Source organism: Bemisia tabaci, chromosome 2 (assembly GCF_918797505.1).
Source record: "Bemisia tabaci chromosome 2, PGI_BMITA_v3".
In the NCBI taxonomy this organism is placed as follows: domain Eukaryota; kingdom Metazoa; phylum Arthropoda; class Insecta; order Hemiptera; family Aleyrodidae; genus Bemisia; species Bemisia tabaci.
Genome location: NC_092794.1, coordinates 43,465,382 through 43,488,818, shown reverse-complemented (window position 1 = coordinate 43,488,818; position 23,437 = coordinate 43,465,382). Strand labels below are relative to the sequence as shown.

The following is a 23,437-nucleotide window of genomic DNA, read 5'->3' as shown; positions in this document are numbered from 1 at the left end:
TAACTTTCGCGCAAAGTTCCGTGAACTTTTGCTAGTAGTGTTGACAGGGCTTTTGTAAAAAATGTGTCCAACACGAGTAAACACGTCTTATGCACCCCTTCCCCTCCGGCACGTTCGCTTGATGGTTTTTATTGGTGTTTCAAAACGAATGAGATGAGGGCGGCAAAATACAGGCGGCCCATGGGCGGCAAGAAGGTACGTCCGGCCCTGATGAAATCAATTAAAAATTAAAAAATAAAAAATAAAATAAATTAAATAATGAATAATATAACTGAATAAATCATGGAAATACAGAAATAGTAAGATGAAATGAGCACAATAAAATTAAATAAACGAATGAGTCGAATAAAATTGATTAATTAAATAAATAAATGAACAAATGAAAAAAATTTAATAAGACAAGCAAAAGATGGGAGTCTTCAAATGTTCAAAGAATGTGCAAAACTCTGAATGATAGACACACGCGAAAGTGACAATTATTAAGTCTGCCACTTTCAATGGCACGATTCGCGATTGGAGCGCCTTCGTGCTCCCGTGATACTCTACGCTTTGTCTAGCAGTTAGTTTAGTTGCCTTACCGCGCCGTGCCATGAGATAGTTGGACGTACTTCTATCAAACGGAGCTAAGCGCGCCATCGGGGGAGGAATGGAGAGGGGGAGGGCTTGGATTGTCGGGTGTTGCGGGATACTCGCAATGCTTTTCGATAGGCGCTTATATAGATCCGTTTGACAAAACGCGCTGTCCGGGATTCTAAACTCCTCAAAAGGAACTCAGTTTGGCGCTGAGTTCCGTTAACAGAAATACGTCCAACTTGCATCTGGGATACCATATCAGCTAGAGGCATATCCCTCTTCTCAACTTATCTTTTTTCGACCATATATGGATCATTTGACTGTGGTTGTTTACAGAATTTACGTATTACATTTTGACGAAGTATCGATGGCCAAAGTGCGAAACCACGTATCTCTATGCGCGATGTTGCGGACCTACTGTCATAATTTATTTTTTCTTCGAAAAACTAGTCAGCCCAGTACCTTAAAAACTATAAGTGTCGACTTTTCTTCACTGTAAGCAGAATATTCGGTATAAATCTCAAGCTATAAAGTTGCCTTCTTTTTCTTTAAAAATAAAAAAAAAATAAAAAAAAATAAATAAAAATTGTGTAGAAATTTTACATGTGGACATGTTTTGGGTCACCAATATGTTTACAGATGTCACAAGCACATACCAACTTGCAGCCGGGAAACCTAGATTTTTTGGGATTTTAAGCTTTTTTCGCCTTCAAGATGCATTATTTTGCAGTCGGCAGAATTTGGAGGAAAACATGCGTGCAGATTATCTCACTTACTGCTGAAAAGCTCGTGACCAAAGTTACGGTTCCAGATGCTTCACTATTAACTATAATTTTAATACTTGCTCCCTTCATTAATCTAGTAATTTCCCGACATTTACTGGAGCAATAGATCGGGATTGTTTCGAGTGACATAATTCAATCAAAGAATGAGAACGAACCTGTTTTTCTATTTTTTTTCGATCGAATCGATGTCGATCGGCTTACGTTTATCTGTTTACATTGATTCTTGTCGATCTGGTAGTATCCCTCTCTATCCACCCGTTTGTTAAAGAGCTCTTATTTGTGTACGTCTCGAGTGAGCTATAGCCATTTCGCGATGATACCACAATTCGACCACGAGGGAGCTCGTGTTGCCTACGTTAAGAATTGAAGGCAAACTGACATGGCACCAATGTAATCTTCTCCCGTTTACTTAATGCTTTTTTTTAATGTGTTCAAAACACGTGAAAGCTCGTGTTGCTACATATCGATTAAAGTCATTCAACAATGATCTGGCAATCGAGACGTAGGAAAATTGAAACCACGGGCTGATCCTTAAAATTGATAGACAAAGCTATAGGCAAAGAAGACACACGGAAAATGGAGCGATTCTATTGGTGGAAGTGGGTTGTTACAACAGACAATGGAGGTTAATAGTAGACTTACTAATGGCAACCCCGTCATACTTTTACCATCGTTTACCTAACCTGTTTCAACCAAAGAGCTCCCTACATTTTTCCGTAGACCTTTTTGTTCATTTCTTTGTCTATCAATTTCAATGATCAGCCCGCCGACCCGCTGAGAATCGTCGCATCAACTCGATCCCTCACCATCCAACGCATGCTTCTGACGATAATGAACCCTGAATTCGGAGAAAAGTTAACGACCTCTCTTGTTTAACATATGACAAAAAAAGGCCGCTTCCACTCCTTTTTTTAAAAAAAAAAGTCGTAAAGAAAATAAAGCTCAATTGGTCCCAAATGGCAACGGGACGGAGCGCACAAAAACTGCAAATTGATTCATCACATATTCATTCTATCAACAAACCGGGACAAATTGAGTTTGGGAAGCTGTGAAAATATTTATTTGCCCAATTATTCCCCTTCGGCGAGCTTACTTACGCACCCACATAACGCATTATTCAAATGAAGTTCCGAGCTGAGGCCTCAATTCAGATCATGGCTAGGAAAGCGGGGGTGAGGACTGAGGACGCTGCATACAGTCGCACGCGTCGCCTGCAATTCGTTTAAAACAACGGATCTGCATTGGATTTTTTACTGTAGAGTTACGCGGTTCTGAAAGCCTCCGGGGATCAAAAAACACTCCAGCGGCTCTGCTAAGCAAAAACCAAGTATCAATGTTTTGGGTTTCCATTTCAGTCACGCGGACCTATCCGATCTAACCCGTGGACCATCAAATCGTCGTTCACGAAAAGAACGTAACTGCATATCATTGCTGCCAAATGTCCTCTCAAAAATTGCATTTTTACAAAGAGAATATTGGGCATTTTTGACTAAAATTTCACTGACTTTTCCTCCGATCTCACGAAAAATCAGGAAAATTTTGAACAAAAATAGCGCCAATATTTCCTTGTGAAAAATTGAATTATTTTCGTTAATTTTGCAACCATGGGATGGAATGACGTTCCCTCGTCTGGAAAACGACTAAATGTGTGCTACGCACCTACGTAGAATTTCCATTGATGTAGTTCCATTCGGCCCAAGGGACCAAAAATGCGTCCAAACGACCTTTCTGAATAAAAGAAGTGTATTCAGAAAGGGCTTCGATTGGAATTATGCAATGAAACAAAGTTTTAAGTTCATTCGTAAGAATCTTAGTAAGATGTCATGACTGAAGAGCGAAACCACGTATCTCCGTTTGCGACGTTGCAGACCTCCTCTTATGCTTTATTTTTTATTTGACATCTCCTTCTTTTAGAAGGTCTTTAACGCTGCATCATAAAATGGACAATTTTTGCGAAACTTTAGTAAAAAGCAACAGTATAACTTCGGAAATGAATCCTTGCTAGGAATTACGATGATTTGTCTTTGCAAAAAAACATTGGTCAAAGCTGAAGTTTCTGTGATTCGCACAAAGTCTCAGGTCGGTTTGGGGCCTACCTTGACATTAACAAAACCTGCAAAATATTTATTTCCATATTTTGTAATTTCGTGAGGAACAATTTTCAATGTTAAATAATTGAATTTTATCGCCATTGGATGTATTAACTCTCGAATGTTTACACGGCATTTTCCCATACTGCCGTCCTAAGGAAAAACACCGTATGAGCATTCAATTGTTGCCAAATTTCGTATAAGAAAATATATATTTTTGAAGAGAGTTATGCTTATTTTTCCTCGAAATTTTCAGACTTTTTAGATCAAATTTCGAACGAAATCCTCCGAAAAATCGGAAGAGGAATATTCGTAAATTTTCCCGAAAATTTGCGATTTATCAAGGGAAATTTGGCACTCCTGAAGGTCCATACGACTTTTTCCTTAGCACGGCAGTGTAGTTTGTGCCGAGGAGGGCAATTTGTCGCTCCGCGGACGTAAGGGCGTATCTCAATTTCCACGTGAGCCCTGTTCCCCATGAAATTCTACGCATCCCAAGGCTCATGCGGTAATAGAGATACGCCCTTACGTACGAATTGTGGACGGAGGAGCCAAGCGGCAGGAGTCAGGGCACTCGAGATGGAGCAGGGGATGTTTTCAAGTCTGGCGGAGTCCCGACTTCCCGAATGAGTCACGGCTACTTATATCGGGAGCAGGACTAATTCTGGAACGGAGGAGGCAAGATAGGATCCTCCGGCTCCTCTGAGGGGCGATCCTAAGCGTTTATGACAGCATCAACATCGACTCAACACTTTCGTATTTCCTTTTCTGTTCCGCGACCATGCACGGCCCCTGCTTCGCTCTTCCGCGGCACTCGCGCTTCTGTGCCTCGTCGGGTAACTAACGTCGGGTCTAACTTTCCGTCTTCGGGTCGTGTGTCTCGCATCGTCCCCTTCTTTGGATTTTAAACTTTTCACGGTAGGTTTTCAAATATTCTTTTTTTTTTTTTTTTTTTTTTTTTTTGATTCCTCAGAAGACCATACAAAATTTACAAGAAAGAAATTGACGAGAGATTAACAAGGCAGCTGACACAGCTGATTGATTGAGTATACAACAATATCATTGTCGAAAGGAAAAGAATTAAAATTAGTACATGTAAAAAAAGCAAGAAGATTGTAAAATAATGAAGAAAAAGCTCAAGCAATGGAGGAGAGCCCGGACTGACCGCACCGTGGTATTTCTCGGTAGGTTTTCAAATATTGATTTTTTTTTTGTTCTTTAATCCCTCAAAAGATCATACAAAATTTACAAGAAAGGAATTGATAGGAGATTAACAAGGCAACTGATACAGCTGATAGGTTGAGCATATAACAATTTCATGGTCGAATTGAAAACAATTAAACATAGTGCATGTAAAAAGAGCAAGAAGATTGTAAAATATTGAAGAAAAGACTCGGGCAATGGAGGAAAACCCGGATTGACCGCACCGCGGTATTTCGACAGGGATGGATCAAATATTGATACCGCGATTTTAAATTTTTTCGATCAAGAGGAAAAAATTCCATGGGGCTCTGAAATGGATCGCGTTAGGCAGAAAGGAACCGAGCCATGCCAGATATTGCCGAATTTAACTGGACAATTTGATTTTTTACAAGAGAACGTTTGTCTTTCGAAAATTGTACGGAATTTGCTTCGCACTATGCGGAAAATTCACTGAAATTTTCACAAAAATCCGCGCAACCAATTTTTACGTAAAAAATTAAATTGCCCGGTTAAATTTGGCAATAGGTGATGTGGCTTGGTTCCTTTCTGCTTAAGTAAAAAATGAAATCGTTGACTGGGGTCTCATTCGTAGCAAAGTGATCATCAAGTTCGACATTCAACAAGATCGCTTTGAAGTCTGGAGTTAAAACTTCCAACGCAGCTGAAAACCCCATCTATCTAGACGAAAATACGTTGACTGTGGAGGTGAATACGTGCATCTAACCCCGTAGTAGTCGTAATTCGTCTACTACATAATTTTTTTGATCCCGAAATTTATAACGACCTTGCAAGACGTCGAACTCGACAATGAATGTAATTATTTCTTACTGTAATACCAGGAAAATCGGGAGTTGATCCCGAGAAGATCCTCCTTAATTTCCCGCGCAAGCGAGTAAAATCATAACATTCTGCTTTTAATAATAATGCTACTGAACAGTCCGTGCCTCGCTTCATTAAATCGTAATCGGATGTAGATCTGGATTACAACTATTCCATATCAGTTCCTCGAAAAAAAATAATCAAAAACAGAGGACCACCAAGACTTTTCCTGGAAAAATCGTTCTTTATTCCCCGCGCAATTGATCAAAATTATACATGTTTAGTGCTTAGTGTCACTCGACAGCAGCTTGATTGACAATCTTCGAATTTCAAGACATGTATGTTTTTTTGGAAGAATATTTTGCAATCAGACATGATTGATTATACCAGAGAAAGCAAAGAAAAAACAACCTCTCAACCACCAAAATAGAGATTGGCGCTCACGTCATTTGGAAAAAAATCGGTTCAATTATCATATCATCGCCGTATTTCGCATTCCGCTGAAAGAAATATGAAGAATTGGACCGAGTTCATCAGAAAGGAGCCAACCCACATTAAGTTGAAACCGAGAAAAAGAGGTTTGAAGTTTTATTCCTGCATAAGACTCAATGAAGAAAATAAACTTTAACCCCTCTTTTCGCAAACTAATTTCTTTTCCTCGACTTTTTTCAACTTTTTTCGATTTTCAGTTTTCAGCAGGAGAAAAGTTACGACTAAAGGAACTCAGAAAGATTCTTGACTCAATTTTTTAAAAAAATGTGGGTTGGTTCAATTCTAATAAACTCGGGCCAATTGTCGTAGAAATCTAGTTTTCTCATGCATTCTTGAAACTTGACTTTTGTCGGTTACGCCCTTCCGCAAATATCCCGTTCGATTCACCTTGACTTTTGATTGGGTTCCGAAGTACGCTGAAAGTCCGCAAGGCGGGAAACTGCCGGCGAGGGAGGCCTGTGCAAGGCGGGAAGGGGGAGGGTGAGGAGAAAGCTGCGGAAAAGCGGCTGTGAGCATTCCACGGCGCATCGCGGCATCACGCATGTCAGCCGTGATCGACTTATTGCATCTGACGTCATCGCGCGGTGAGTCAGTTCAGACCGGGGGTTCGCCACGCCGCGCCGTGTTGTCAGGGATGGGGACACCACGTAACCTCCAAGGGTAAGTCGACACCAATTCCGATTTATATACGTGGATTTTACTTTCACAAACTGTTATTTTCTCTGTCTCCGTGACTCCTGGAAACTTAGCGGAAAATCCGTGTTTTAATTGAAAGGAGCTTCTATTGAGTATTTCTTGTAAAGAATTCTGGTTTTGAGATGTACTGACGTACACTGGTGAGAAGGTAGATTTGAAGTGATGCAGAGACGCATTCGAAAGGTGGCTCTCGGTATAATAACTTCAAAGATTACGTCGAATGGCGTAAAAGTAAGCTATATGGTTGGTATACAGTCAGAATTCTATACCAGATTTCTATTATGGTCCATGGTTTTGACTTTCATGGCCCTGCTGATGTTGAATTTGTTTATTTTGATGTGGGAGTGTAATCAATGACGATTAAGTTTCAATATTCTCTGAGCTTTAATTTAGATTTTCCAAGAGAGCTTTCTCCAGAATAATATGTGGCTAAAATGGCTGACCAGGTTTAGATGTTTCATTTATTAATTAAGAGATAAAAAAAAAATATTTTGTATATCAATATTAGCCAGAACTCCGAATGTTTTTTTCCATTTTAGAACGGAACGTAAATTGAATATAATCCCAGCAAAAGATTCCCTTTAAAACCACCTGAGCGTTTTTATCCGTTTGTTTTTTAAACCACTGGAATTCTTCTGCAACGAATATTCACCCGAATTTCCTATCGTTTTAAAGTTAAAATTTCCAAGTGTATAACCTGGGCATATAGCGCGTGGCGAGAGAAATCTAAATTAGGAAGTGTGTAGGTAAACAAGTTGACCGGAAGAAGTCTTCAGGAAATACAGTCTAAATTGGTTTATTGATTGATTCTGATTCTGTGTCAAAAGAGGGCACATAATTTTATTTTAATACAAAAATTTGAGTTCCCAAAATTGTAGACCGAAACGGTGATCAGCTTTTTTCCAAACCCGAGTTTTTTTACCTAGAAATTTCAAACCATTATAGCTCTAGTTTGAATAAGCATCTTCCCGCCCCCTTCTCCCGCTCATGAAAGTCTCTCGCAGTCAGTACCAATAAAATATTAGGAAATGTGATTAAGCTTTTTTTTTACCACGCGCAGTACATAATAATTAAATTACCTGGGCAAATTTTATTTTTACACCGGCATATTTTCCCTTCTTCCACGCGTAGTCGTAGTCGTTTTCTCTATTTAAATTCATGTGAAAAAATCGATTCTTGGTGAGCCAGGTTGCCTCGCCTAAAAACGATATTTTTGATGGATTTGAATTGAAGAAAATCGCAAAATTGACGCAGAGCACCGTACTCCAGTCCACGGAACTTTGCTGTTTCCCTCAGTGTGAATAGTGCATAGTGGTGGAGAAGGTCAAGTCAATGGAACGTTTGGCGATATGACGTGGAGACTATGAATGCTCGCCGTCACTTTGCAAGCGACATGGGTGTTAATCAGAGAAACGCCATAGTTCACATCGACGTGGTAAAACTTTTATTGGGAAAAAACTTTCATAGCACGCCCTCGGCCTAAAGCGCCTTCAAGCCCGGTGATACTCTCCGCGTTGCCACCGAGTTAGTTTAGTTGCCTATCCAAACCAAACCCAACTAACACACTGATTTCACTGTAAGCGCTCGTGAGTGCATTGGCTGATACCACGTATTTAGAAGGAAAAAAATCGTTTCTACGGTAAAACTACCAGACTACGTATCTCGGTTTACGACTTTGCAGACTTCCTGTCGTACTCTATTTTTTAAACGGAAAACTACTCAACATCAATGAATTAAAACTTCTTGGATTTAACTCGCTATGATTGAATTTCTGTGGAAACTTGAAAGGACGATACTAGTTTGTTCTTCTTTTAGAAAAAATTAAAAGTAGGAGCGAAGGTTTTTAAACACAGCAAACGAGATACGTGGTCTGGTAGTTCTATCGTCGATTAGTCTGAATTTAAAGCTTAATAATAATCGATACTTTCTATCTTGAGCGTTTCTTTTCTTCTGAATTTTCATTTTTTTTTATTGGACACTTGTAAATAGATTGCAATTTGCCGGCGATTGCTGGACAGATTGCAGAGGTTTGCAAGTGGTTCCAATTGATTTTCTCGGGCAAGTTTCCTCCAGGAACACCCCTCAAAATTAATGTTTCAAAATAAATATTGAAATTTTCAGTTTTAGTCAAAAACTCCGTTTCGACGTCTCCGAATGACTCGTCCTATTATGTGGGACTGTGTGGGACTGTGTGGGCTCCAAAGCACCTCAATGGCCAAACTGCGAAACCACGTATCTCCATTGAGGTGTTTCAAAATCTCTGCTCCTATTGTATTGTTTCGAAGAAAAGCAAGTTCACTAAATATATAGTTTGAAATTAGCAAAGAATATTCTGCTAATAGAGAAGAAAAAGCAAGAAAGTTTTCAAGAATCCCTTGTAAAAATTGGCAGTAGAATCTGTGTTCCAAAATACCATAGACATATAACCAACTGTAAGATTTCCAATAGCTTTTATAGCCGGCAACAAAATGTCTTATAGCCTTTTATAGCCGATGGCGACTAAGCAACAGCCTGACGATAAAGTGTATGCTAAACGTTACTAATGGACCACTAGACAAGGTACGAATTTAAGCGATCTGATACATGTTTCTTAACCAGAATTTCACGTAGAAAACGATCCACACAACGAAAATCACTGAAACCAACTCCTAACGAAGATATTAACGTTTTTATTTCACATTGGTTACAAGGAATTTGAACTGCCCGCTCACAAGAAACTCAAAGCTCTACGTGAGTCAAATCGCCCACTACAACGGTTTCAGCAAGCTTCTCAATCGAGCAATGCTCATTTCCCACCATGTGTTGTTCAAACTATTAGCAATTTGCTATAACTGAGCCAAAGCGTCAAGATTGAGGTTGCCAGATTTTTATATCGCAGAGACTGTCATGATAAACGTTTAGCGCGCGATATGAATCACGTAGAGCATTGAGTTTTCATGAGCGGGTGGTTTGAATTGACGCATCAAGAATCATTAAATATCTTCGTCAGGAGTTAATTTCGGTAATTTTCGTTGTGTGCATCGTGTTTTACGTAAAATTTCGGTTAAGAAACATGTATCAGAATGCTGAAATTCGTACCTTATCTAGTGGTCCATTACGGATGCTAGGACTTAGTGAGTTTTTGGACTACCGCTCTCTTTTTGGGCCGTAGTATCTTGATTTATTTTGCGAAGAGAGCTCCGTACTTTTGAAGGATGCCTACCATTCCTAATATGTTGGAGCGACTTCAATTTCGTACGATACTGTGCAATACCTCTGGTGTGAAATAGTTGCTTCAAGCGCCGTGGCACGCTGCGGCGCGGCGGGCGGGCAGCCAGCGCGAAACGCGCATTGGCGCCTACAAACCTAACAGGGATACTTCACGCATTGCGCAATGCGTGAAGTATCCCTGTTAGGTTTGTAGGCGCCAGTGCGCCGCCGCTCCGCTTTGTGTTAGGCTCTAATATTTAATCTCGTGGAGTCAGCGTTGTTCAACTTATGACTTTGAAATGTTTGCGCACTCTGTACGGATTATTCTCATTTTAATTAATGAAAACAAATATGTAGTAAAGGAAAATATAATGTGCGTTTTGTAAATATTATGGTGATTCCGTACAAACTTAAGGATTTACAAAACACACGAATTTCTACGCAATTTCTTATAGCCTTTTACAGCCGATGGCGAAAAAACAACAGCCAGGCGATAAAGTGTAAAGCCCGGCGACAGGAACTATAGCCCGGCTGTTTCATTTTTTATCGCTTCGTGTAGCCTGGCCGTATGATTTTTTCCACTTTCTACAGCCAGCTATATGATTTCCTATCGCTTTCTTCAGTCGGCTATAAGAACTCATATGGTATTTTGAAACGCAGCTCCTATCGCCAATTTTTACCAGGGAATTAAACTGACTGGTTTCTAAAGGAAAAATAAAGTATGGCAGGAATAAGTTTGTAACGCCGCAAACGGAGATACGTGGTTTCGCACTCTAGCCATCGAAATATGAGGGATTGTCAAACAAATGGACTGCGTCACGCATAAAGCTAATGCATTCCATTCGGTAACTAGAGTCCTCCACCAGAAGTCTTGAACATGATAAAATACAGATTTACCAATATCTGCAATTCCCGTTGTGCCAGAGGCTTATAGGGCCTTCACTCCGAAACGCCCTCCCTCAACGCAAGAACTAATGCTTTGATCCGCAGCCTCATTCACTTTAATCACCCGGGTGAGATTACGAGATAGTATGACTGAATTTTTTGTGACGCACAGCGCACTCTGGTCGTCATTAGTCATAGAAATCCGGGCGGTAAAGCTCACCCACCCCTCTTCGACGGGGAACGCACTCTCACTCCTTCCCGTCCGGTGAAAAAGTTAGGGTTGGGGAGTTGTTTGCGGAGGGACTACTATCTGCAGACACTCATCTGCAATCCTCCGGGGAGGCTCAACATGGCTCATTAGACGGGATTTCGTTAATTCAATAGGGCCCCGGGCCCTGCTCTCCGTCCCTGACTGGTGCGTCTGGTCTTGATGCAACTGCTCATCGTATCCCTTTCGTTTATTAGCCCGCGGGTCCACCAAAGTGGAACGTCCTTAGCTGTATTTAATTTCCTCGAAATCGTCCTCATTCACATTCCACACGCCGGGCGTTCATTTTTTACGGCAGGCCCGTATTTGGACGTACCGTACTCCTGCCAAACGGAACTATGTGTATTAAGACATGAGCCCTGAGATCCATTATATGTAAACATGCATAACAGGGCTCACTTGGCGGAAATACATCCATTTTAGGATCTTTAGGCCCCTATAGACGAAGTATGTTGTGCGAGTCCTCTTAATAGCGATAAAATTGCTTAATTGATTTTTTATGACTTCATTTTGAATTTAGGAACTACAATTTCTGGTTCATCCTCAAAAACACTTATGTACATAAGAAAACTAACGGTACATACGTTGTTTATAATCTGAGCCAGAAATTGCAGGTCTGAATTGCAAAATGTGGTTCATTTATGATTGTTTGACAGGGAAAAATGATGTGAAAACGTGGAGAGCAGGGGTATCGATAACGGCCGTTTTAGGGCTCATTCTAGCTGAATTGCCTCGATTCTAAGATTTTTTGCTCATTGAAGGTTAATATTTTACGGAATGCATTGTGATTAGGTCATTTCAGGTCTTTCTTGGGGCATAACACTGGCCTAAAAATAGGTCTGAGGGCCGACTTCGACGGAAAATGCGAATTTTTCGGCATTCGACCGCATACCCTTAAAACCCAGGTTTTTCGCGAAAATCGGCCCTCAGACCTATATTCAGGCCAGAATAAAATGCGACCAAACATGACGATTTCCGTAAGATATAGACCTTCAATGAGCAAAATAATTGCAGAGCTGTGGAAATTCAGGCTGGGCCCAAAAACGACCCTTATCGATACCTTTTGTCAAATTAAGACATTTTTGGAACTTAAACGTAGGACATCCTCAAAAGTTGACTATTTTCACTGAGGTATTTGCCAAAATGCCTCCGGCGTTCCGTTTTTTCGTGAACGTTTTCCGACGAACATGCAGTGGACCTCGAAGTGGGGGCTCATCCTTCTGAATCAGAAAGAATTTCACGTTCCGTTAGAGTCGTGAGATGAGTGGGATGATTTCAACGATGATTTCACGATCGACCCTCCGCGGATGAGTTAATCATTCAGATAATCACCAATTAGATCATAATCGAGCGCTACGACGAATTACAGAGCTCCGCAACGTGATGACGTCACTCGTACATGACTTGGTCCCTCACACAATAGAGTCTCCGCGGATTGCTATGGGAGAGAGAATGACGCCATGCGGATATTCCGCATCATCAAGCAGTCGCCAACTGTAGTCACAGATGAACAGTGAAATTTCACAAAATTTAATGTTCCTCTACACTCAATAGTAAAGTCAATAGGTAAAGTCAACTAAGAGAAACAAGTATGGTTTGAGCGACAGTGATATGTGTATGGTAATTGAATCAGCGAGTTCGAAAACACACCAACTCGGGTTTTTTTCGATTTTCACTTTTTTAAAGTTTAGTAACACTTATGGATAGAAGCATCTGTACGCAAAAGGAAATTTCGAAATTGCAATCGGAAGTGCTCGAAACAGGGACGGGAAAAGGGAAAAATCGAAGTATTTCATTGGAAATACCAGTTTTTAGCCATTTCAATTTAGGGAAACGGGTGACCATCCGATTTTGCGGTGATCTTTTTTCGGTTCAGTATACCTTGTACCAACAAGTTATATAAATATTCAAGCGTTATTCAGGTCGAAAAATATACATTTTTCTGGGCGACCATGGAAAATCAGTATCTGAAAGTCGGTGAGAACGAAACCACACCAATTCGGAAATTTTTAAACGCTTAATTCTCTGTCATCAAACATGGTGTATCGATTTCAACTTGGTGCCTTACAAAGTCTCTAAGTACTTGTCCTTTGGCACCGAAAAGGTTTTTCTTAAACTAACTTCTTCGCCCGCTGCGCAGTTTTAGGTGTTTCCTGAACAATTTTTTTTTTCCGAGTTGGTGTGTTTTCGAACTCACTGATTCAATTACCAACATACTCTATGGTACCAGATACTATGACGCTGATCGCATTCACCAAAAGTCGTCGTCTTCCTCACGAAAGAGCGTAACTGCATTGCTATGTTCCCAATTTCCCCTTGTGAATTGCATTTTTACCAAGTATATATTGAGCATTTCTTACTGAAGATTCACCGATTTTTCTCCTGATCTCATGCGATAGTTAGACAAATTTTGGGCAAAAATTGCATAGGAATATTTTTGTAAAAAAATTGAATTGTTTGAGTCAATTTTGCAACCTTAAAATAGAGTTACGCTCCCTCGACCGGGAAACGACTATGCATGATAAATCTATCAAGATGTCTATAGTTATCTTTACCATACAATATCACTGCGTGTCAAAAATCGAGTAGATTTGTGAAAGAATTTACCATATTTCTTATCAAATTTACCATACTTTTTTTCACTTATCGACTTTTCAATCAATTTTTCCAACTTCCAGAAAACCGCAGAAAACAGTATTTTTTTTTTCAGCATGATGAATTTTTGGGAGCAAGAATTGTAAATACAGCTTGGGAAAAGAGTGATTAGACCTGAGAATTTCAAAATTGTTGAGTCACGCATTCGTGCATTTTTTTCAAAATAACTGTAAGTTCCAAACGGAGGAGAAGTAAATATTTTGTTTCGATTATTGCTTAATTTTTTTATATTGGAAGTAGTATTGTAAAAATGAGAACATACCGAACCGAAATCCTTTTTTGTAGGATCGCTCAGAATGAAATCCTCATTTCGGTGGCCAAGTCGGGAACGGCTGAAATAGCAACTAAACTAACTACGGAGCGAGGCTTGCAGTGTCGCGTGAAATTGAAGGCGTCCAACGCCGAAATCTTGTTTTTATGTAGGTTGATCTGACCCCGTATAAAGAAACATTCATCTCAGCGAAATCTGTTGAGTTCAGGTCAACTAGACAGCTGAACTAACTGCGGACAAAGTGCTAATTATCACTGAATAAAGACAAATCTAATTTATTTCTGTTTATTCCAAAAAATCCTTTTCAAACTGGGAATCAAACATTGACCGGAAATGGGCATTCGTATCGTAATTGTATTTTAGTTTTCAATGAGTCAGTTCATTGTTCGAATGTCAGGTGGACAGCGCGTTTTTCCTAGCACGTGCCATCATTGAAAACAACCTAAAAAGGCAAATGCTTCACAGGGTTGCCACATGTCAGCATCAGACCCTTCGGAGATATAAAAAAATCAATTTTTTCTCTTCACCTCACTTATCCCCCCCCCCTCCCGGAGGACCATAACCTCACAGCACGCGTGGGCGGGCTCGGCGGCGTGCACGCTCCGCCCACATCAAAACCTAACCTTCCCATTTTCCCACGAGCCCTAGAATCCGTAAGAGTGCTCACATTCCGCGGCTCATCAGATGATGACCATGTTCCGTTTCGACCGATCCGTAAAATTAGCGGTTAACGAGCGGGCAATTTTTCAGTCGCTGCACCCCGCGAGTATTTATGGCTATCGAGTGTGATTCCGCGGCTAAAATTAACCCCCTCCCCCCTCCCCCCGGGTCGGCCCTTCCTCTTCGACGCCTCGCACGGAGTGGGAAATCTTGAAATTTCGCGATTCATCGTTTACATTTGTATTTTATATCTGTTCGCGGGCTCGACGCGCGCTTCCCGACCACAGACAACCGAACGACGACGACTAACCTTGTCGGGCCGACGATCGGATCGCGACGCCGGCAACCTTGAGGCAATGCTGCCGAACATCGGATGGCCACTTATTCCGTTTGTGCATCGGCTGCGATCGGAGAATGCATTCCGCGATTTTTGGCGGGAAATTATATGATGATTGTACAGTCGCACGATGGATCGAGTCAATGGAAGAAGTCGGACATGAAATTTTTGACAAAAATTGTAAAAATTTTCGTTTATCTCATCACAATTTTAATTTTAATGGGTGTTTTAACAGAAAATTTTACGAGAAATCCAATGAAACTACTTTTAAAATATCAAAATTTCGTATTTTTGAAGATATACGCTTTTAAAGTTTTTAAATCATGTCCGACCTCTCCCATTGACTCAATCCACCGTATGCCGTGCCAAAGAAATCGCTACATGATAAAAAGTTTGAAGTTGCAAAATTTCCACTGACGAAATTGGATTTCCCGGGAAACTTGTGGATTTTTTTGTTTGAAATTTTTGGAGAAATTTTCGAAAGGTTTAATCCAAAATACTTACAAAGTGGAAAAATCTTCAAAAGTTCCCGTAAGAATAAGTATTCCATCTGTTATCAGTTTCAATTATTTTTTTAGTGTGTTTTTCCCCTCTTCCCAAGAAGAAAATTTGACGTATGGACCAAGGAGCACAAATGTGCGTTTTCCGACTTTTTTTAACGAAAAGGTGGCATGTTATCGAAAGGATTCATATCAACTTCGATATATTGATGGATTTCGATGGGTTGGAGACTTAGGAATTTTTCTTCATTTTCCTGAATTTTGACTTGAAATTTTTACATACTTTGACCATTTATGACATTAAAATTTTGTTGTTGTTTTGCCTATGTTTTTAAAAACTTCCACTTTTTGCTCCCTTTTGCCCTCGGTTTATCCCTTTCGCTCTTTTTTTATCCCTTGTTCTACCTTCCGGCCCTTTCTCTTCCATTCTCTCTCTCTTTCCCCTCTTTTCCTTCCGTTCTCTCCCTTGTTTTCCTCTTCCTCTCTTTATTCCCATTTTTACCCATGTGCACCTTTTCTCGCCTTTCCTTCCTTTTCCTACTTTCCCCCTTGTCCCCCTTTCCTTCTTTACCCCTTGCATTCTTCTCCCCTTATCTTCCCTTTACCCTTTCCTCCCTCATCCTCTCTTTTTCTCCCCGTTTCTCTCTCTGTGCCCCTATTCTCCCTTTTCCCCCTTTTTCTCCTTTTCCTCCCTTTCCCTCCATTTTCCTCAATTTTCCTCCCTTTTCCTCCCTTTTCCTCCCTTTTCTCCCCATTTTCCTTCCTTTCCCTCCTGTTTTCGCTCCCCCCCCCCCTTTCCTCCGCTTCTCTCTATTCTAATCGTTCTCTTATTCTATGCTCCCTTTCAGATGTTTTCGAATGGCGAAGCCGGCATCAATTGCTATACTTGCAGCGGAGTGAATAAGCTCGAACTTCGAATCGGCTGAAATCCGGCAAGCAGGCGGGAGCTTGGGTCGTCATGTCTGTGTCTTCCGGAAAAGGCGGCGGTGACGGCGATTGCCAAGGACCCGAACGAAATCCTCACCCAGCGGTAGCGGCAGCGGCGGGCAGTCGCGCGTCGGGTTCCGATATTCCAGCTGAGTCACCCGGTAAGTTCGCCAGCCTCCTGTGCTACGGCTATGTCTCCCGGTCCCAGTGTGTCAAGTGTAGTGTGTAGTGTGTAGTGGTGCACTCCGCGAGTAGAGATATTCAGTGACGTCACGAGGGATTCAGTGTTGTGTTGTTTCGAGTACACCAATGTAAGTACCGCCCGCCTCAGTGTCGCTTATCTGTGGATTTTTGGATTAGACTTGACCGGAAACGAGGTTTGTTCTTGCCGCAATGCCCCAGCGCACCCGATCATGATGGTATTGTTTGTGCCCTGAGAAGAAACAATGATTAAAATTACTATATCTTTGTCCAAAGTACCTACAAAACGCGTAACTCCATTGCGGTGTTCAACATTTTTGCTCCTGATATATTTTCTCGGAGAAAAAGAAGCCAGCTTAATAACTGGAATTTTTTACAGAATATTCTACTAAAACAGGAGAAAAATCAATAAAATTTTCAAGAAATTACGTTGACCGTTTTTCAATGGAACAGCAAAGTATGACAAGAAGTCTGCAATAACGTCGCAAACAGAGTAACGTGGTTTCACACTTTGACCATCGATATTAGTTGTGTTTCAAATAACTTCTAATCAATGGTAGTCATTTCCTGTGAAAGTGGTATTTTACCACTGCGTTGGTAATTTTACAACTACGTCACTCCAATTATCCCGAAATGGTGATAAATACTTACCATTATTATCGGTTATAAGATCACAATTAATTAAGATTTCATAGGGAACACCATTGATTCAGTAGATTTAACCATTGTTTTTTCTCTGAGGGAACCATTTTCACTTACCTACTGCTTTAAATGCGGTATCGATTGCTGAAGTCAATAAATGCGAATCTTTTATTTGCGATTTCGCAAATCGTTTCAAAAATATTGGACATGATCTAAGATTCCGAAACGTTACAAGAAAGCTGCGTATTTTTTTTTTACCCATACTATCGGTTCAGTAATTGGACGGATGAAACCCGAACTAGACTACATTTTGCAATAAGGAACTTCAATTTCTCGCTCGTTTTAGAAACAACATATGTGCCTTAAGCTTCTCCACGCAAATAAGTGTTTTTGTGGATGCGTCAGAAATAATAGTACCTAAATTGCAAAATGAAGTCTGGGAGTGTAATTGCATTTCACATCGCCGGAATTCGTCCATCTAATAGTTATTCACAAGAATATATATATTGCTGTGACGTCACTGAAGAATTAGTCATTATGACACACGACATCCAGATCCATTAATGTAATATGATAATGATCGTCTTACAAGCAGCATGCTCTGTGAGTGGGGAAAAGTCTGTAGCTACTACTATAAAGCGGTTTTCACTTGAACTTGTAACAGGAATCTTGTTGCGTGTACAACACTTTCAAGTGTTTTACAGACTCCATGCGATTCCTCATCAGAGGCGATCTCTTGACTGAAAATGGACATGTTTGGAATCGGAAGGGCTATGAATGGAGCTTCGCACTTTGCTATTCTGCCTTCAATTTTCAAAGTAGGCCAAATTAAATACATCCTCCGTTTTTTTCCACCGATGACAAAGCAACTGACGCCATAGCGACGCAACATTACACAGTCTTGAGTGACACACTGAAATCCTAACTTGATTTTACTCGCATACTTAGCATATTGTAATTACAACGGTACAGGACATATTTTTATTAAATATAACCGGAGGATGCACCAATTTTCTTAGTTGCAGAGGATGGAAATTCTTTGTAACAAATAATTATCAAATTTTCGCTCTTTAGATTTGGAGTGGGTCAACACTGTTCCTAAAAATTTTGACCTTAGGGATTGAACAACGTAACCAAGCGTTACGGAGATCTTAGAGCCAGGTCGAGGGCAATTTTAATTACAACGCGTTCTTCGGCTCGGCAGGGGAGTTGCAGAAGGAGAATTGAGGCAATGTTCTTACGACATTAATTTGCACTCGATTACAATTTGTCAAACAATATTTTTGCACATTTTAGGCAACATCTATTTGAAACATTGCAGTAAGAGTGGTTTATATGTCCTATCATACCTCACATGGAAATTAAATTTAGGCAGGGGCAATGATGGTTAATCTTGTTGTGTCACCAGTAATATTCGCGGCACCATTCCCATACAATATTTCTCTATTAAAAATTACAAATACACTGTTAAAATTTAGTTTCCGGACATGATGAAACATATTTTTAAAGTGACTCATTAAAAATACAATCCAATGTTGCTGCAATGCTTCCTACCATACTGGAAACAGATACAAATCGATGCCTTAAGTGCAAAACCACATATCTCCGTTCGTGACGTTGCAGACTTCCGGTCATAACCTATTTGTTCTTTAGGAAACTTATACATGAAATTTCTTGTAAACTTCCTTGATTTTTCTCTTCTGTTAGTATAATCTTCTGTACAAACAAGCTATGAAGTTGGATTGTCTCTCTTTGAAAAAAAAAGGAATAGTAGCGGAGATTTTGAAACACCGCAATGGAGATACGTGGTTTCGCACTTCGGCCACCGAAATGAAATTTAACGACGACGGTGACACAACGTCGTGAGTCAATACCCCTGCCGCCTTTACGATGTTGTTTAAATTTGCCTTAAAACACTTTTTCCTAGTTTTCTAAAGAGTCTTTTCTTAAAGATAAAAATGATTATTTAACAAAAAAAGAAAAAAAATTGTTCCTCGGTGTGCTATTAAAATTGGGGTAGCGGGGTCTACGCTATAAATAAGACGAAGCTGTATCAATCATTCTTAGCAACAGAGATGTTGCATGTGTGAGGGATTTGCGATTTGACTGTAGAATCTTACTTAAAAGTTCGCAAGAAACACGATGGTGCCACTGGTTCTCTCTGAAATCAACTCCCAAGCTCAAAAAAAGCTCTCAAAGTGAGGCCAAAATGGAGGGGATATCCCACCCTACCCTAAGAGTCCACCTCTACATCAAGACAAACTCTCCATGCAAAGATAGGGAGCGAATACATTAGCAGGGTTGCCGTGTTTTCAGTTTTGGAGTCCCCAAATAAAGTGGCAGCCCTGTCAATGTGTTTGCTCCCTATCTTTGCATGGAGAGTTTGTCTTGATATAGAGGTGGAATCTCAGGGTAGGGTGGGATATCCCCTCCATTTTGGCCTCAACTTGAGAGCTATTTTTGAGCTTAGGAGTTGATTTCAGAGAAAACCAGTGGCACCATCGTGTTTCTCGCGAACTTTTACATTAGAATCAACAGTCAAATCGCAAATTCCTCACGCATGCAACATCTCCATTATCGTTCAAAAGCGATGGTTAGGAGTAGGTGTAACGATATCATCTTATATTTTCAGACATACCGATCACGACGAACGGCCTTTATAAAAACTCGAGCGAATTCCAACACTCGATAATAATTTTCCGCGTTCACGGTCGAATGCAAATGATAATCCCCCTCGTTGATCCGGCAATCGAATCGTAAAGCAATCCAGATTCTGATGTCAAAGCTTAAAATATCTTGATTTCAGAATCATAAGATGCGTCCCAGGTTTGTGGAGCAGATCGCCTCCAATGCGGATGCGCTTAGTGAGAAGAAAGTTAAACATACAGATTTGCTGTTTACAAGTAACCTAAGGCCCGGATATTGCATTTTTATCGAATAAAATTGATCGATTTTTAGCATTTTTTCAAGATACGGATACAGTTAATTAAGACAAAATTAGTCGATAACGATTCAACAATTCAGGAGCTGCAGAGACTGCTTACCCCTATAGAACCGCACTAAACTCATTGGCGGATTCAACTAATTGGCAAAATTGTTTTTCTTCTTTTAAACCTATGGAAATGTATCGATTCTTGGAGGGGTCAGGTGCTCCGACAAGAATCGATTATTTAACATAGGTTTAAATGGAGGGAATTCGGTGTTGCAATATCGCTGGATCCGCCTCTTTTTTACCAGAGCAGCAGGGACAGAAAGAATGTTCGCGATGAGTTCGTACTTCAGCAGAAGGGAACCAACGCGACGGGATCACTCACAGTCTCTTAATTATCGTCGTCTTTCAATAAAAGATGCCTAGATTAGCAAATAGTTTTTGATCTTTTACCGATATATAACAAAGGATTATAGGACAAACTATCGTGTGAAATGTAGTAAAGTGTGTATATTGAGTATTTTTTAGAGCACAGAAGAAGCTACATAATTTGAAAGCAGTGTAATCGCGTTGGTTCTCTTATGCTGAAATGACTGCATTTTGCAATTCGGAACTATACAATTTCTTTCTCAGTCTAGAAACAACTTATATACCATTAGTTTCCCCCTGTGCACAAGTGTTTTTACGGATGAGCCAAGGATTGTAGTTCCTAATTGCAAAATGAAGTTCAAATGTAATCCAACCCTGGTAAAAATTGGCGATAGGAGCTGCGTTTCAAAATACCATAGGAGTTCTTATAGCCGACTAAAGAAGGCTATTGAAAATCATATAGCTGGCTGTAGAAAGCTGAGCAAATCATATAGCCGGGCTATACGAAGCTATAAAAAAGTATACAGTCGGGCTATAGTTCCTATCGCCGGGCTTTACACTTTATCGTCATTGGCTATAAAAGGCTATAAGAAATTGTGTAGAAATTCGTGTGCTTTGGAAATCATTAAGTTTGATACCGAACTACCTTAATATTTACAAAACACACATTATATTTTCCTTTAACACATATTTTTTTTTCATCAATTAAAATGAGAACAGTCCATACAGAGTGTGCAAAAATTTCAAAATCATGAGTTGAAAAACGCTGACTCCGCGAGATTAAATATTAGAGCCTAACACAAAGCGGAGCGGCAACGCACTGGCGCCTACAATCCTAACAGGGATACTTCACGCATTGCGCAATGCGTGAAGTATCCCTGTTAGGTTTGTAGGCGCCAATGCGCGTTTTGCACTCTCTGCCCGCCCGCCGCGCCGCAGCGTGCCACGGCGTCTGAATTTATTTTCGCGGCGCGTTATTTTCACTTTCACTGGAAAAAAAACACATTGGATCTAGAGTCCAGACTCTTAAAAACATCGACAAGAATAAATACTCTTGTTTCAATCGGATTTTTGCTTAAATCAAGAACCAAGCCTCTTAATTTGAGCGGATTTCCTTTTGATTTAAGCAAAAATCTGATTGAATCAAGAGTATTATTTCTTGTCAATGTTTTCAAGAGTCTGGACTCTCGATCCAATGTGTTTTTTTCCAGTGTTGTCTACAGCTTTATTTTTCAATTTCAATAATCAACTGCCCTCCCCCTGAGTCGCAAATTTTCGCTAAGGAAAGGTCACATTCTGCGACTTAAAGCATTTTTCTTATTGCAGCATCCTCCATCTCCTCCCTCCCTTCCTCCCTTCCTCCCTTCCTCCCTCTCCTCCCCACCCCCCTCGAATAAGAAATTTTTGGCCTTGGACCTTGGAAATTTTCTGTCCGGGCCACGCTACTGTCTTTGTCGGATCTGGTTTGATGATCAATCTGCCGGTGACGAAGAAATTTGGTCCGCCCCATTCACAACCACAGCCGCAGCCTCGCCTGTTTAAACGCACTCATTCTCGTCCTGCGAATGCGTCATGGTCCTCTTTTCCAAGATGATGCAACACGTTATCATTTCATCTTAAGGTGCAACCGCAACGATGCACGCAGCCCAATGGGTCGGAGGAAGGGCATCATAACTGCCAAATTTTCAGAGATTGCGTTTTCGACGGAGTATCGTACAATGTACTACAGAGTGTTTCTACCAAAATTGCTCTTTACGCGTCTTTTTTAACATTTGAATATCTGTTTCGGGGGAAAAAGAGCGTAAGCTCCGAGTCGTCTATTCAAAGTGCTTCCTATGATATAGAAACCAAAAATAATGACACAAACTAGGATTTTAAAAATTATCATTGAACACGCATGCTGTTAGACTGTTATGATACTGCTAAAAACGGCAGAATACTGAGCGGTTTTATAGAAAAAGGGCGTATCCACGATAATTTTAAAATATGTTATTTCTTTCGAAAGTTTTCGGACCCTGCTTTGTCTGATCGTGATCTCATTACATCCCAAGTTATTAAGAGCTTTCATGTTTTCTCGAAACGCGACTTTTGGCGGTTGAGCCCTTCTTCAAATACCGAATTAACTCGTTCAATTCACAATACTTAACATTCTAAGCTAATGATTTCTTTTTTGCTTTCACCAAATAGATCGCCCAATTATCTCTTTGTCTTTTTTTTTTTTTTTTTTTTTGGCTTTCTCTATCAAATTCAATAATCAGCTTGTTGTACTGTAAATTGTTTGCTTTCAGTTTACTTTTTAGTTCGTTTATCTACGTCACATTTTTCCCTGAAAGAAAAGGAATAAACCCATCTTTTTAAACTATGGCACTATTCGGTCGGTAGTTAATTCCGTTAATTTTATGCAATTTTTCAAAGAATGAAGTCTCAGTGTAGTTAAAATTTCAAGTTGGCTAACGGGAAAATATCTCTCTTCTTCCAGAGGAATCGTGCGAAATGACGAGCGTTTTAGCAACCAGATCCCTAGATGATTTCAAGAACGTATCCGAAGATGGTTGGCGTTACAAACCGGAAGGATCGTATCTACCACCAGTGGGAGCTTCCAGAAAACGATCTTTATCTTCACTTTTACAGCAAAAATGTAAGTACACGTTAATTAGCGTAAAACATGTTATGACTATTCGATGAGTCTCCAAACCTTTAGGTCATTTTAGTCAAAACTGCAGGACGTTTGCATTATTCTGCAAGAGAGCTATACCCATCCGCTATCTTAGGTAAAATAAAATTGATGGCCAAAGTGCGCAATCACGTACCTCCGTTTGCAATATTGCAGACATCCTGTCATACCTAGGTACTTATTATTTTCCTTGAAAATCTAGCTCAAAACATTTTTTGAAAACTTCCTTGACTTTGCTACTCTATCGGCAGAATATTCTGTGTAAATTGCAA

The 23,437-nt window shown here is 40.2% G+C and overlaps 1 protein-coding gene across 2 annotated transcripts; it reads left to right on the top strand.

Moving 5' to 3' along the window:
- Nucleotides 1-4,245: 4,245 nt before the first annotated feature.
- On the top strand, nt 4,246-23,354 carry LOC140224101 (uncharacterized). 2 transcript variants are annotated; one of them, XM_072297361.1, is made up of 3 exons: nt 4,246-4,366; nt 16,272-16,511; nt 22,971-23,354. In XM_072297361.1, exons 2-3 carry the CDS (start codon nt 16,382-16,384, stop codon nt 23,174-23,176), a joined length of 336 nt encoding a protein of 111 aa, XP_072153462.1. In that variant the 5' UTR covers nt 4,246-4,366; nt 16,272-16,381; the 3' UTR covers nt 23,177-23,354. The 2 variants fall into 2 exon arrangements, with proteins under 2 accessions (XP_072153462.1, XP_072153461.1); XM_072297360.1 differs by lacking the exon at nt 4,246-4,366 and adding an exon at nt 6,466-6,622 and having other exon boundaries at nt 22,971-23,351.
- The last annotated feature ends 83 nt before the right edge of the window (nt 23,355-23,437 follow it).

Excerpts from the sequence above, each read along its gene's own strand:
- LOC140224101 (XM_072297361.1), top strand. The coding sequence starts at position 16,382 with ATGTCTGTGTCTTCCGGAAAAGGCGGCGGTGACGGCGATTGCCAAGGA. Across the intron at positions 16,512-22,970 it reads TATTCCAGCTGAGTCACCCG|AGGAATCGTGCGAAATGACG; the intron begins GTAAGTTCGCCA and ends CTCTTCTTCCAG.